General features: G+C 35.0%; 1 protein-coding gene across 1 annotated transcript in view; it reads left to right on the top strand.

Moving 5' to 3' along the window:
- LOC129230105 (acetoacetyl-CoA synthetase-like) overlaps positions 1–15,913 on the top strand; it is a 119,891-nt gene that overhangs the window by 69,177 nt on the left and 34,801 nt on the right. The window contains exons 8-12 of the mRNA XM_054864506.1: positions 348–432; positions 2,140–2,293; positions 4,588–4,665; positions 10,582–10,768; positions 15,002–15,124. Of these exons, the coding sequence (XP_054720481.1) occupies positions 348–432; positions 2,140–2,293; positions 4,588–4,665; positions 10,582–10,768; positions 15,002–15,124 (627 nt within the window). The remainder of the gene's footprint in view (positions 1–347; positions 433–2,139; positions 2,294–4,587; positions 4,666–10,581; positions 10,769–15,001; positions 15,125–15,913) is intronic.

Below are 15,913 nucleotides of genomic sequence, written 5' to 3'. Positions count from 1 at the left end.
TTTCATACGCATCTATTTATCCTAAAATATTGAAAAAACTCAAAAAAATAAAAAACATATTATGTTACGATTACTGATTGATTCTTGCAGTCAAAATTAATGTTGTGTACTAAAAGTTCGGAAACTTTTCTTCGTAATTTGGAAGTTTAAAAGATAAGCCACAGTTGATTATACAGTTTATACGCCATCACGCATCTGTTATATTGAAACTAATTTTATACGAGTGTTGTGGTACATATATGTGCTACATATAGGATTTTGACTGCCAATACGTTTTTTTAGGAAAAAAAAACATTTAGAAACACTTTTTATGACAAAGTATTTTGAAAATCATTTTCTCTCCGTAGGTCTTGACTGCCTGGAAAAAATAATTATATGTCCGAGCAGAGAAGAAACACTGTCTTACAACATAAAGCAATTAGATCCCAGATGGTAAGTAACAAACTCAGGGGCAACAAGTACCTCATTTTGCGTAATTTTGAATGATGCGAGTTAACTATGTCCAGTAAACAATGCGAGTTTATTTTTGTTGAGAAATGTAATTATTGTACAGTGGCCGCCACTAATATGAATCACGTTTATTCCAAACAGTTTTGATTCCACAAAGCGGCTGATTCAATAAAGCTGAAAATTCAACAAAGCTGGATTTTATTCTGTTTTTGACAATTTGATTCATTAAAGCGGTTGATTCAATTAACCGCTGATTCAATTAACCGGTGTCCACTGTATAACCACTTTCGTAAACGGTATTTTCCGAGTTATTTTCAAAATCTGAACAATTTGAAAATCCAAACTACCTGCAGTTCCAATTAGTTCAGACCAACGGCGCCCATATGCAAAATTTTAAGGGGGGGGGACTCAAAAAATTTCCCCATGGTTTAGCAGAATATTTTCTCCATGGAAACCGATTTCAGCACCGATTAGAAACATTAAAATTTTACGTTTTAATAACTTGTTCATTAATGGGTGGAAAATAAATTTTTATACATTTTTGCAAAGAATAAAATAATAGTTTAAAAAACTAAAAAAGCACGCTTTCGTAGCAAAATGAACTAAAAAGTGAAAAATAATCTTTGGATGATAGTAGTTGACCAATCACTTAATTTTAATGTAATAAAAAAAAGCATGGGGTGCTGTCTATTTACATTTTTGTTGGACAACACATGGAAGAAATTCAAGACAACTAATAAGAAGCCCCCCCCACGCTTTTTTGTATTACATTAAAATTAAGTGATTGGTCAACTACTATCATCCAAAGATTATTTTTCACTTTTTAGTTCATTTTGCTACGAAAGCGTGTTTTTTTAGTTTTTTAAACTATTATTTTATTTTTCTGTTTTTTAGTCTTATGTTGGAGAATTATGAGGCGACGAAATTATTCATAAAACGAGTGCTAGGTAATATCTTAAAGTTAAAACAAGGGCACCCCGATGGGAAGCTACTGAGTCATCGATGTAGTTTGTGGAAATCATATTCATATTACTTTGAAAATTTGAGATGCATTTGAATAAAAGTTTTGTTCAACAATGGTCTGATCAGCAATGAATTTCCCAATTGAAGGCTCATCTAAATTTTGGCATGAAATTAGTTAAAAACAATTATATTTCATGTTCTAATTACCTTGGAACATTGGAACAAATTTTGTCTGATGCAGAAACATTAAAGGTTTTGTAGATATTTTTAAATAATTTTTGCGAGCATTTTTTAATGTATTTTTTTAAATTTTTCCTTTTTCACATTGTTGGATTTATGCCAAAATATTGATTAAAATTGGAGGAAACTAACAATTAAAAGAGTTAATTAATTAATTTGATTATGGAATATTGCATTGTCATCGGGTCTGAGGTCGCGTGCCAAATTTCAAAAGAATCCGATCGCAGGAAGTGGGCGAAATTTGAGCTGCAAGATTCCGTTACAAGATACATACATACATACATACATACAGGTGAAGCTAATAAAAGCGTGTTAAAAAAGCACTAAAATCAAGGAAGTTCTCATTTCTAAGGGGAGGGGGGGGGTCTTGAGCCCCCACTTACATGCCTATATGGGCGCCCTTGTTTCAGACTTTTGACTTTCTACTGTAATAAAATTAAACCATCACCCAACAACATGTATATTTAAAAACGCATCTTTTCTCAGTTGCTTCTTGGAAGACTTCTTGAAGACTGGCAAGAACGCCGACGGATCCCTGCCTCCTTTGACGTTCGAACAGTTGCCTTTCAACTATCCCATCTGCATCAATTTCACTTCGGGAACGACTGGTTATCCGAAAGGACTCATCCATGGATGTGGAGTAAGTCCGAATACACTGGTATCTGTATACTGTATGTTTACTCTACGTTTTTTTTCGAGCACTGAGATAAAGATTACGGAGTTTCAGGCAACTTTTTTTTTAAGTTAAAACTGTTTAGCTGGCTTTTAGATCAATTCAGTTACTCCCAAAAAAATGATCATTATCCTTTTGAAGTTTCGGTGTGCTTCTTTTCCTTTTTTTTTTTTTTTAAGAAAATGTCATGTGACAAAAATTCCTGTTTAAGCAACGTTGAGACAGTTACAGTGTGGTCTAAAAGCAACCGAATTTTTTAGTGTTGGAATAAAATAAGAATGTAATTTTAAAGCTAATATTTATTTAAAGTAGGATCCATTTAACTCTGTGGCAGCGATTCGGAGGGGGGAAGGGGGGGCAGTCCCATTTTTTATCGTTCATTTATTTTGTTTTTCATTTTTTTTAACCAAAACTAGAAATTAAAAAAAAAAAAGCAGAAGTGTCAAAATTTTCAGAACATAATTATTTGCTTTACTTTGTATATCTGTTTACGAAACATTATTTAGCAAAAGCAGTAATTTTAAGCTTATGTATTCATTGTTTAGATATTAGAAAATCAATTGTTTTACTTAAAATCAAGCCATAACTTGTTCAATGAAATTATTGCCAAATGTCTGACAGCTCAAAATACTTCGGGGTGAATAATGTACGTCTGATTTATGTCTAAGTGTTTCGTCAGGGAAAGTTATTGTGAACAAAATTTATCAAAAGCTTAATAAAAACGTTGTTAAGTTGCTAGATTTACATCAGTTACCACTCATCTGCTCTCAAAACCAGCCTTAGCAAAATTTTTGTACTCTCGTGTTTTTCTCTCTCTCTTTTCATTTTTTTTACTGCCACAAAAAGTCCTATGGCTTTTTTTTTTTTGCCACCCCCCCCCCCCCCCGTTTTCAGTTTCAATCGCCACCTCTGGTAACTCAACACAACGTTTTGAACGGTCAACCAATTAATCGATAGACTTTCTAAATTCTGAGGAATGTTCTTTGGCACCTTTGTCACGGCTGCTTGAATGGCTGCAACATCATCGTAAAAAGCTCCTTTTATTCAAAACTAGTTTCACCCACACGGCTTTGCCCGTAATAGAAAAATAGAAGGTCTTTTGGTTCGCCTGTATATTTACAAATAATGTATGATGAATTTCTCGCCAATTGGCTTGCCCATGTTCCGGTTCCATGTTATGATAACTTGACAATTTACTCGTCCATCTTATGATAATTTTGCTCGCGAAAATGTTCTTAAAATTGGAATAGAAAAAGAACAAATTTGAATTTTCGAAAAATCGCTTCGAGGTGCACACCCCATGCTGCAAACTAATTCTGTGCTAATTTTCATGAAAATCGGCCGAACGGTCAAGGCGCTATGCGCGTCACTGAGATCCTGACAGACAGACAGAGATCCGGACAGATATCCAGACAGAAAGACTTTCAGCTTTATTATTAGTAAAGAAGATTTCAGTTTCGGGAACATAAAATAGATTTGGGTCCTCGATCCCTCTCCGTATTCACCGGATCTGTAACAGCGTGACTATTTTACTATGATGTTCCTGTCATTCAAAATAAGTCTGGATAAATTGGTTGACCGTTCAAAATGTTGTACGAGGTAAATGGATCATACTTTGAATAAATTTTGAGCTGGAATTGGAATCGGTCGTTTCCTCTTCGACTCTACAGCCCAGGCCATATGGTTTGAAGTAAAGCACTCTAGGAAATCAAAATGAAGAACATTATTCTGCAGTCACCTTTTCTGCAAAACAAAAGCTCAACACAGATTAAACCTTTCTTTCAAAAATCTCAACTATCAATAATATAGTTTGATAAAAAACTGAGTTTAAAGTAAAAACTAGTTAAACAAGTACAGCATATGATGCTGTTATGAGGTACTGCTAAGGTTTTGTTGTGTTTATCAATTTTATTTGTTGCTCACCTCCGTAGGTCGACCAGTTGATTAAAATCCCTTAGGTGGTTAAATTACAGAAGTTCTACTGTACATACGGAGGTTTATGTGAATCCATAAGCTGAAGACAGTGTTAAAAATCTGAGAGTATGAAAAAAAAAAAAAAAAAAAACCCTGAAATAGTTGACTAAAATGTTGACAAAATAATAAATTTTTAGAATTACGGAGATAATACTTGGTCTGAAATTCTTGATTGCCAAAACTTAAATTTGTGTTTTTTTTTCTTGACATTAATTTAACTTCTAAACCTACTAATTTTTTGGATGTCATATTTAATTACGTAACTTATTTATTTATTTATTTTTCAGTCATTCCTGCCCCTATTGAGGGATTTTGGTCTTCATTGTAACTTGAAGAGAGGAGATGTTGTACTCACTCCTTATCCGGTAAGTTCTCCCTCTCTTTTTGTTTTGTTATAAATTGGTTTTTAGATTTCAAACCAACGCTGCCATAAAGTGTGCCCCCGCTAAAAGCATTTTCCCAAAAGGATTAAATACAGAAGTGAAACAATAAAATCTGCCCCTCTTTCTCTTCAAAAAAATGCCTTTAAAATAATCACATGCATCAGAATTAAAATAAATCAGGTTAAAAATGTCAAATTAAAAAAAAGAGGAAATCTGAGAATAATAAGACGTAAGTTGCTTTAAATATACGAATGTGTTAAAATGAATAAAAAACGGATAGTTGTTTCCCAACTCCACACATTGTTCAAAGAAAGCGGCAAATGTTATCAAAAACAAGATCTCCAAATGTTGAGTAAACTTTGGATTGGAGAATTTACAGCAAATAAAAAGGAAGTTATGTTTTCAAATCAGTTTCTTTCAGTTTTTATCATTATTTTTCCCCAATTTTTAATCAATAAATTTATTTTTTTTAAACATAATTTTTGAGCATCCAGATTATGAAAAGAAATAACGCGAACCGTTTACTGACTCTTTTTTGAGAAAAGAAGCGTAAGCTTCTGTTACTCGTTGCTTCTCATAGATGGCGCCACGAAAACAATTCATACGGGGAAAAGAAGTGCTGAGGATACGGCTGAGCGAACTATAGCTAAGCTGCAATTACATCTTCGTAAGATGCGAAAGTATACAAGTTAGATTGTTTATTCAAGAAGAGTAGAAATCAAAAGAGCAATACTGTTGATTTATTAATTTTAGGAAAACAGAGAAATATTTTCTTTTATTTGAATTGCAACTTCAAAACACTTATAAAAATTCTCTCGTCGAAGCATTTTTGATAAAATTTGGAATTAGAAAAATGGGGACGGGTCGATTTCCCCATGTTTTAGTGGAAAAAATGCGCCATCCAAATCTCCAATGCTTGAGGTCTTTAAAGGCAGTGAAATTTAAAAAATCACTACTTCTAAAAAAAATCTTGCATTTCTAAGAAATTAATTACCTTGTTGTAGTCGTACTTTGAGAAAAACGGAGAGAAATTCTTCGGAAAAACGGAGAGAAATAAAAATCATTCTTAGGGAAAAAAAAAAACCCGCAACAGTTTCAAAACTTGATATTTAAAACAATATACGTATCCTTTTTTTCAACTTTAATTAGGATACATATACATTTTTTCAACTTTAATTATTTTAGTAAAAACTACCTTTAGTAATTGAATTCATTAAAACTCAGCATTTCAGCAACGCAACAATCCCCGACCTTTTCTGCCCAAGAAACCTCTCTTCTACAATACCTAGGCTATGTACTGGACATTTCAAAGGCATGAAGATATTACCAACTAATATTAAATCCTATCCCATTTGCAAGCACTGTCCGCATTCACAACTAACCCCGGATCATATTTTTTAATTGCCAGACCATTATTCGCTCTCTCCTAAAACTTGGAGCACCACCAATTGAAATCCTCTGAAGTCACCGGGCTCTAGAATTAGCAGATCAAGTCTTTTGGAGGCATCTAAATCTTTCGCACTCTGTACTTCATTAGACACGAAAACAACAACAATTCATTAAAACGTACATTTTTTACGTGGTAATAACTAAATTTATTTAATTGCTTATACTAGAGTACAAAAAAAAAAAAAGTTTTTTAGCACACTTTTAATCTAGCTCCAGTGTTATCAATAGTCTTCACAAAGTTTTTGAAAAGGCCTAATACAATAGGAAAAAATCAGTGGAATAATTGGGCCGTTCTTTCCTATTTTTCTTGGCATTGTTATCTCATTCGCGCAGGTTCAACTGTAAAGCCCTAGCCAATTGATCCTTGGAGTTTATTTCTGTGGTCATTTGCCAAAAATTGATAGGTCAAATTTGACCATTTCCTACTTTATCGATCATGATATGTGGTCAGAGTGGTATTTTTCTATGCCATCAGAATTCGATATGTCTAAGATAAAGTTAAATGGAAAAAATTTGAACTTCCAAATCATGATAAAATAAAACCTCTCATATAATTCTTCACAAAAAAAGTGATAACTCTGCAAATCGTGTTTTGACATATTCAATTTGACATATCAACTGTTGGAAAACAGTCACAGATTTAATTTTTGGCTAAACTGCATTTTATATCAGAAATAATTGTCCCACACAATGTGTTTTACTAAATTTTATCAAATAAAATTTTTTACTCTTCATATGTTTCCTTCATTTTAACTCAATATGCTAGTACTATCGAGGGCAATATGTTTCTGTTACGTAATAGTATAACTTTTAAACTAGTTTTAGAATAGTTAATGCCAAGTCTCACATAATATGTTCAAATACGAACATATCCATGACGTATTCAATAATATTTCAATATTTTAATTTAGTTTTCTGAGAGAGAAAATATAAAAATATTTTGTTCTTGCATTCATATATAAAAGCACAGAATGATTCAATTTAGGTAGCAAAAATCATGAAAATAGGTGCAACGAGATGGGTCACCATATCCCCAGGCCAGTCACCTAAAGGATCCGAAAGGGGAATCAACTGCCCCCCCCCCCGTTTCGAAAATTTAATGTTTTCTTTACTAATAATAAAGCTGAAAGTCTGTCTGTCAGGATCTCTGTGACGCGCATAGCGCCTAGACCGTTCCGCCGATTTTCATGAAATTTGGCACAAAGTTAGTTTGTAGCATGGGGTGTGCACCTCGAAGCGATTTTTCGAAAATTCGAGGTAGTTCTTTTTTTGTTCCAATTTTAAGAACAAAATTATCATAAGATCGACGAGTAAATTACGAAATTATCATAACGTGGAACTGTAATGCAACATTCACACTACGTCCGCACATCCGTCACCGACGTATGCTTTTCTCCCTAAAACCAGTTTTCGACCGGCGTTGCCATGACAGCAAGCCGTATTGTACGGGACCTGTCGACGGGACGAGAAGCCAGATTTCTGACGGTCCGTAGAGTTGGGCGTCGCATTGCATTGGTCTCTACGAGATGAGCCCGCTCTCTCTATTGGATGAGAGACTGACATGTGACTTTTTCGCGTTCCGCAAAGTATGAATGCTTCTCCCTTTTCGGAAAACGTTACTCTGTCCGCTTTACGTGGCGAACGTGATGTGCGGCCGCTGTTTGAATGTTGCATAACATGGGCACAAGCCATTTGGCGAGATACGAAATTATCATAACGTGGAACCGTAATATGGGTACAAGCCAATTGGCGAGAAAATTCACCATACATTATTTGTAAATATACAGGCGAACCAAAAAACCTTTTAATTTTTCTATTACGGGCAAAGCCGTGCGGGTACCACTAGTGGGCGTGGTTGTTGTTTCCCGTCTAATTTGCATTGAGTGTACCCTTTGCTTCATCCCCCCCCCCCCTTTTAAAGTTCGAATTGATAGGCCTGTATTTGGCCACTCCAGTAACAGCAAATCTGATTGTCTCCAAATTCTTGTTTTCATGCCAGAATTTTAATTGTGATACCTGTGTTTTTAACATAAACACATGAAGAAAATAACAAACTTAAAATCCATGATTGCAACAAAACTGTGGGTGATAGAGAAATTCTGATTAAATATATGAAATCAGCATTAAAGACTACCTTCGAAACCATACAACTGGGCCGTGGTAGCCCGATCGGTAGAGTGTCGGATTCGGGGCCGGAGGGTCCTGAGTTCGAACCTCGATGGTCGAAGACCCACCGTCGTCATTACAGGGGACTGGGCGACGTTAAATATGCTCGTGGTCTCAATGTCCTCCAAGTGAAACGATACCTCTGGGGGTGCTAGCACCAGGTAGCTATTAGCTCCTGGACTAGTTCCAAATTCACATTAACTGTTCGATCCGGTGATGGTGCTGCCATCTATCGGTATATAAAATAATGGAGGCAAGGCACTTAGTATGCAGACCTCGACATAAATACAGTTGTAGTCAGTTGTGACTCTGAATAGGAATAGGAAACAATACAAATACATCATGATCCGAAATCTTTGTTTACCAGAGATTAAAAAGAACAGTGTCCACTCTATTATAGTTGTTCCACGGAAAGATTTGCGGTTGAACCTAACAGCGGAAACTGAACTCTGAAGTAGACAGGATCAGCGAGAACGCGCGAGCAGTTTAACTTGTCTGCTTGCACGTTCTCATTGATATTACCGATAACAAAAGGAGTTGTTCCATTTTCGCTTGAAGTATATCTACCATCTCTCGATGGAACAACCATATCACCCAGTATAAAAATGCATTTTTTTTTTTTTTTGAAAAGCGGCCAGCAAAAATTACAAATATTTATAAGTAAACTTATAAAATTACAATCTAAAATTGAAGTCTAAAAATGGAAATAACAGTAAGTGCCAAATAAATTTTTTTACAGGGTATCAAAAATAAGATTCCAGGCGAATTATAGCACTTACTGCGTTTTCCATATTTTTGCATTATAGACTTGGACCAACGGAGATAAGTAACCTTCAAAAACCTTCAATGGCACTTAATGACTCTCCACCGCACAGGGCTAACTCTTATTCCACTGGAGGACCCTAACAATGTTATTTTAACTACTTTTAGGGGGGATAGGCACATAAATCGTTTACCACAGTGAAATGCTTCGCATTACTTCATTTTGACGCTTTTTTGGCACTTAATGCGTTTTCCAATTTTAGTCTTCAATTCTCAGAGATCACGATGGCGAAATACAAATACAAAAGTGACGACCAGCAACAGGCTCTGGGCCCAGCTAGACTGGTCCAAGTCAATTTATAATCCCCAGTAAAGATCAATGGCCCTCTTAAAACTATCTACTCCCTTGCTCATTACCACCTCTTCCGGTAAGCTGCTCCAAGGTTCCACTACCCTGCTAAAATAATAATTTTTCCTAATATCCATGTTAGCCAGAGATTTAAATAGCTTAAGGGGACGCGGTACCAAACATCAAAAAAAATTTTATATTCATTTTAACTCAAAACTTTTTATGATTTTATGTTTATGATTTAATACAATAAAACAATTTAGCAAAAAAAGCCGTGTTAATTCATTATTTAATATAAAATTTAAAATTTTTAAATTTTTGAAATTTTTTTTAAAAATCTATCTCCTTCTACAATTTTTGTCGTATCGAATCCATTCTTTTTTTAAAACACTATTCAAACACTTTTACATAAAACTAGGTATTTTTTAAAATATCAGAGCTATAGAAAAATATTTATGATTTTTTTTATACAGTATGTCTAAAAAATTGGTAAAAATCTCTTATTTTAAAGTTTGATTTAAAAAAAAAAAAAACTGTTTCAAGTAGAGTTTCAAAAATACCCAATTATGTGAGGCAAATACTTATAAACATGTGCAAAAAATTTCAAATCGCTATCTTAAATACAAAAAAAGCCTTTGCACTTTAAATACACCAAAACATGTAAAAATTAGAAACTGAGAAAAACGCATTTAAAGTTTTCAATGGATGTGAACTACCGGAGGACATTTAAAGGGATCACAGCAGACATGATGTTACGAAATCGGTTATAACTTTTTTCCCTTTTAATATTTCAGAATAAGATTTAGAACATACAAAGAAAACAGTTGAAGGATCATTTTAAGACTAAAATTTAAAAATCGACAATTTAAAGAAAATTTCACATTTTTTCGGTACTGCATCCCCTTAAAACAATGACCCCTTGTCCTGTTTTCAGTGCTAAACTTTAGCCCCGTAACATCTTTCGTTTTAATAAATTTAAACAGCTGAATCATGTCCCCTCGGTCTCTTCTTTGCTCGAGACTGTACATTTTTAGCCTTCTAAGCCTGGAATCATAGTCTAAGTGAGAAAGTCCACTTATTAGCCCTGTAGCCCGCCTTTGAACCCTTTCCAATACGTTAATATCTTTCTTAAGATAAGGAGACCAAAATAAAACGGTTGATTTTCCGATTAGGTGGGCTGGAATCTGTGGAATCTTTTCATCGCCAATTTCGCCTTAGGAGTCACGGTGGTGTTGTACAATGGCTGTCCCTTCTATCCCGAGATTGGATTCTGGGAGCTCTTGGACAAGTACAAAGTGGCTTACACTTTCCTAGCCACCAGCGTCGTCGACAAGATGGAGAAGAGCAACGTCGTGCCAGGTAACATTGCACCCTTTAATACTCTGGCGGGGGGCAAGGAAAGGCGGGGGAAGCTTTTAATTGAGGGGGGGGGGCAAGGACGGATACAAGGGAGGGGCGATGGGGGTGATCGCTCCTCCCTTGAGGGACCCTGCATCGACAAATTTTTCTAAATTGAAGTTCTAAAAACACAAATGCAGTTTGACTTTGACGACACCAAGGGAGGGAATGGAGTTCGAAAGTCTCTCCCGGGTGAGCTTTTTATAATTGAAGTTTCAAAAGGGCTACTTCAGACGATCTTTGGTGAAGTTGGGAGGATGAGTTTAAAGGCCTTCCCACGGGAATTTCGCAAAGTTTAATTCTTAATGACGCGATTGTAGACATTTTAGGTAGCATTAATGGAGAAATAGGTTCAGTGACTTTCCTCCTGTAATTTTTCGAAATTGAAGTTCCAAAAAAAATGGCAATTTTAGACGATTTTCAATCATATTAGGGAAAGGAGGGAGGGTTGAAACATTGCCCCAGAATCACTAAGAAATTGAAATTCTAAAACTCAATTTTAAAATAACTCTTTCAACGGAAAAGGACAGATATAGGTTCTCAGACCTCCTAGGATAGTTTTCTATATTTTAGATGTGTCAGATAAAAATGATGTGACAATCCCCCCAAGGATGTGTCAATTAGTTACGTGGTAGAGGTGAACTAAAAAATTGATCGCCCCCTCCTTGAATAATTTCTGGATCCGTCGGTGAAAGGGGGGGGGGGAGTGAGGAAACCCTGGTTTACGAAATATTTGGTTCATTGTGATTAAATAGTGCACATTTAAATAAGGATCCGTCGATACACATTTTGCTTCTTTTTTTATGACTCAAAGCTGAACTACTTTTATGAAACTTATTTATTTTTCACCCCATTTGCCACGTGACTCAAAATGACTCTAAGTGGCTGGTAGGATCCTTTTGAACCGGGTTAATCATTCATTTAAAATAATTTTTATAATGGGGTCGTTTCCAAAATTTTAAAAGTATTTTTTTCTGAAAGAGCATGTTTAAAACGTAGGATCTGACCATTTTTTAAATAATTTGACCAAGATTAATATTTTAAAAAAATTACTTTAATCGGTGTGCTTTCGCTTTATTGTTTACGCTTCTGCTGATGACATCACAAATGATGAAATGCCATTCGTAGATCACAATATTTAATTCGCTTCTTTACTCACATGTGTTGGCAACGATATGGTTGATAGCAAGCGTAGAGCGCAATATTTAATTCGCTTCTTGATTACCATAACGTGGAAACTCGGTAGACAGATGCGCCAAAGTACATCATTTATGATGTCATAAAGACCAAGCTTTATTTTCAAAATCGGACATTAAAAAAATTAATTAAAAGTTAAGCGTTGGGAAAATGAAAGTTTTTTTCTCGCTCCATGTATTTTTTTTTTTGCTTATTCCATCAGTTTCAGTGACTAAAAGTAGTTACACTTTTGACTGAAAGAAAAAAACCCATTAGAAAATCGCCCGTCAAGGTATGACATTTAAAAATTGCTTCTACATTTGAACGAAGCCATTGCCTGTTTGGTAATATTTTAATGCAATAGACCCTCGTTTTACGCGGGTTTATTTTACGCGGTTTTCATTATTCGCAGTTTAAGATTTGACACCTTAATTTTATTTTACGCGGATGAGTCTTGGTTTTACGCGGATGCGGCAATATAAACAGATAAAATTTTTCCCTCTTTCAAAATCCGAACTCCTCAAGATTGCATATTACTCGTAATCAATTGCATTTTGGCGTGCTAATAATCGAGCTTGGGCCATTGGAGACATTTTATGAAATTGGTTCCAGAGCTCTTGATAGAAGTGGAGTTATTAAACTTACACAGTTCAAAACTGACTGGAAGAAGAGCTTTTATGAGTCACAAAGGAGGCTAAAACCAACGAGGATACTGATGTCGGAGACGCACAACCACACTGTTAAAAAATTTCCGGAAAATTTACGGTAATTGTTACTGGCATCCATATTGCCAGTAACTATTACCGTAAAAATCAAATGTTACTGTAAAATTTTACGGTATCCTCGGTAGGCCGCAGCAACCAATTGGCGCTGGGATCGCTTATTTCTCCGGTATAAATTACCGTAAAAACCAGCGATGCGTCGGCGATGCAATTTTACAGTAACAATTACCAGAAAATCTTCCTGAATTTTTAACAGTGCAGAAGCGTTCACACACATTGAAACAATTTTCAGCCATTCCTAGACAATATAAATAATCGTTCTGATTTGTTAGTGAAGGAAGATTCTATCATGGAAATGATTCATGAAAGTAATCATGGATGCGTTAATGCTTCGCAAAGAATTACAGAGACAAATTCTTAATGACTGCCAAAAGACTATCATAGCCAGCTCCTCTTTATAAACAGAACACGAAATTAATTTACGTTTTCTTTACGCATGTTGTGCATAAAAGTCGACATAAGTACCCATAAACTTATTATGCAATTAGTCATCACTAGAATGAAGTATTTTGTTATCTACGGAACCAAACCCCTATTTTAACACTAGTATTAGGTTTCCATTTACGCGGCATTTCCGTGGAGCGCAACTCCCGCGTAAAACGAGGGTCTACTGTAGTTGACATTTTAACCCTAACTCCTATGGATTAAACTTAAACTTCAGTAGATCGCGTTCATTATTGACTACTTTTCCGTTTCTTCATTCTCCTAGAATGACAGTCTTACCAGTAAAACAGTTAAGTTACCTGTTTCAGTTCAGCCTCGTCAAGATAAAGAATTTCCCTGCATGTCAAACATAACCGAAGTTAGGGCCGTGGTAGCCCGATCGGTAGAGTGTCGGATTCGGTGCCGGAGGGTCCTGAGTTCGAACCTCGATGGTCGAAAACCCACCGCCGTCATTAATGGGGACTCGGCGACGTTAAATATGCTCGTGATCTCAATGTCCTCCATGTGAAACGATACCTCTGGGGGTGCTAGCACCAGGTAGTTATTAGCTCCTGGTCTAGTTCTAAATTCTCATTAACTGTTCGATCCGGTGATGGTGCTGCCATCTATCGGTATAAAAAAATAATGGAGGCAAGGCACTTAGTATGCAGTCCTCGACATAAATACAGTTGTAGTCAGTTGTGACTCGGAACTGAAATCGAAATAACCGAAGTTATCATGCTATGGAGCGAATTTCATTGTTGATGACGCCGGGAGCGTTACTAGATCAGTAAATTGGCTATCAAATATATGGGGATTAGTAAGTCTTAGATTAGAAGATACTTAATGAGTTTTTCTTCAGTTTTATGCTTTAACTCTTAATATAATCAGTAACAAAATTAGAATATAAGTGGGGTAGTTAAAAACAGAGATAAATCAAAGTTACCTTTAATGACTGCTCAAAATTTGAAACAGAAAATTATCCTATATTTTCAAACACTTTTTTCATTTGCTAATCTCTCAGCAACGAAATGATGCAAGCACAAAACAATTTTGGGTCCTTGAAAATATGCATAAACAATTTAAAACGATCAGAAGACATTTTTTTACTTCCTTTTACAAAAAAGGAAGTATTGTATTCGTGAAAAAATTTTCACTCAAAAATCGCCCTTAATTTCCATTTTGCTCACCCCCAAATGAATGTTGAGTTTTTTTTTCGATTCGACCACATGCGGAAAAGTGCCTAAGAATGTATAGACACGCGAAATATCCATTTTGACCATCACCGAGGTAATTACAACGACTTTTCTCGTGACGTCTGTATGTATGTGCGTATGTGTGTATGTGCGTATGTGCGTATGTATCTCGCATAACTCAAAAATGGTATGTCCTAGAAAGTTGAAATTTGGTACATAGACTCGTAGTGGGGTCTAGTTGTGCACCTCCTATTTTGGTTGCATTCGGGTGTTTCTAAAGGGGTCTTTTGCACCTTTTTGGGGGGAAATCATTGTTAATTTCGATGCAAACTCAAGTGGTGTTATAATTTGGCGGTCACTTGGCGATATATCGCCAGTCTTTTGGTTGCCAAGTTTTGTCGCCAACTTGGCGAAAAATTTGGCGATTTTTTTTTTTTTTTTTTTTTAAATCTGCTTTCAATGTGGCCATTGCTAGTGATATTTAAAGAGTTAGAGAGAGAATCCCATTAAAATTGCAATAATAGGGAAATAGCATTAAATTGGTGTAAAAGGAAGTCATGTGATGCACACATCAGCTCGTTTTAAAATCAATTTCTCATTCACTTTGATCATTCCAGGTCCAGACTGCACAATGGAACATCTGAAGATGTTGACTATTGGCGCAAGTCCCGTGAAATTGCAAAATTTCGATTTCATCCTCAATCACGTTAAGAAAGATGTTTTCCTGAATTGCCTTTATGGTAAGTGACACATTTTTATGGATCGGTCTGCTAAATTACCATAACGTGGTGGACGAAAAAATTATCATAACGTGGAACATGGGCGAGCAAATGAACATAGCCAATTGGCGAGAAATTCATCATCCATTATTTGTAAATATACAGGCTAACCAAATGACCTTTTAATTTTACACTACGGGCAAAGCCGTGCGGGTATCGCTAGTTAAGGAGTCACAGTACCTTTCAAGCAATTTTTTTTTTTAATTTAAGTAAATTCTATTTTTTGTTGAAACCATAACATGCTTACTTATTTTATAATCAATAATTTTTAAAAATTTTTTTTAAAATATTGCTTACTTTTTTTAAAAATTCAAAACATTTAGGAAAATTTCATTTTTTTAAAATCCCTAAGGCTTTTTAAATTTTAAACTAATATAAAAAGAAAACTTTTTGCTAAACGATCACAATCATCATCTCTAAAAATCTGTGCATTCATTTGCTTTTGTGTTTACTAGAAAATTTTCTGTGATCAATTACTGAAAAAATCGTAATTTTTTTTCAAAAAAATTTGGTTTTTAAAGGTATAACACGCTCTAAACATTTGAATAATTTATAAAATGCTTATCCAATGCACAGTTTTGTTAAATATATTATCTTAATTGCAAAAAGTATTACTTTAAAGTTGTATCTTTAATAGAAAAAAATCCTTAGGGATTCTTATGAGAGGAAAACACAAAAAAAAACGATCATCGAGAAAAATCAATTTAAAGTTTTCTTTTTGCATAAGAACACATAGCAAGCATGGCCTAA

The sequence above is a fragment of the Uloborus diversus genome, chromosome 9 (genome assembly GCF_026930045.1).
Source record: "Uloborus diversus isolate 005 chromosome 9, Udiv.v.3.1, whole genome shotgun sequence".
Classification (NCBI taxonomy): Eukaryota; Metazoa; Arthropoda; class Arachnida; order Araneae; family Uloboridae; genus Uloborus; species Uloborus diversus.
Note: the sequence above shows the minus strand (reverse complement) of the source record. Positions and strands in the feature narration are given on the sequence as shown.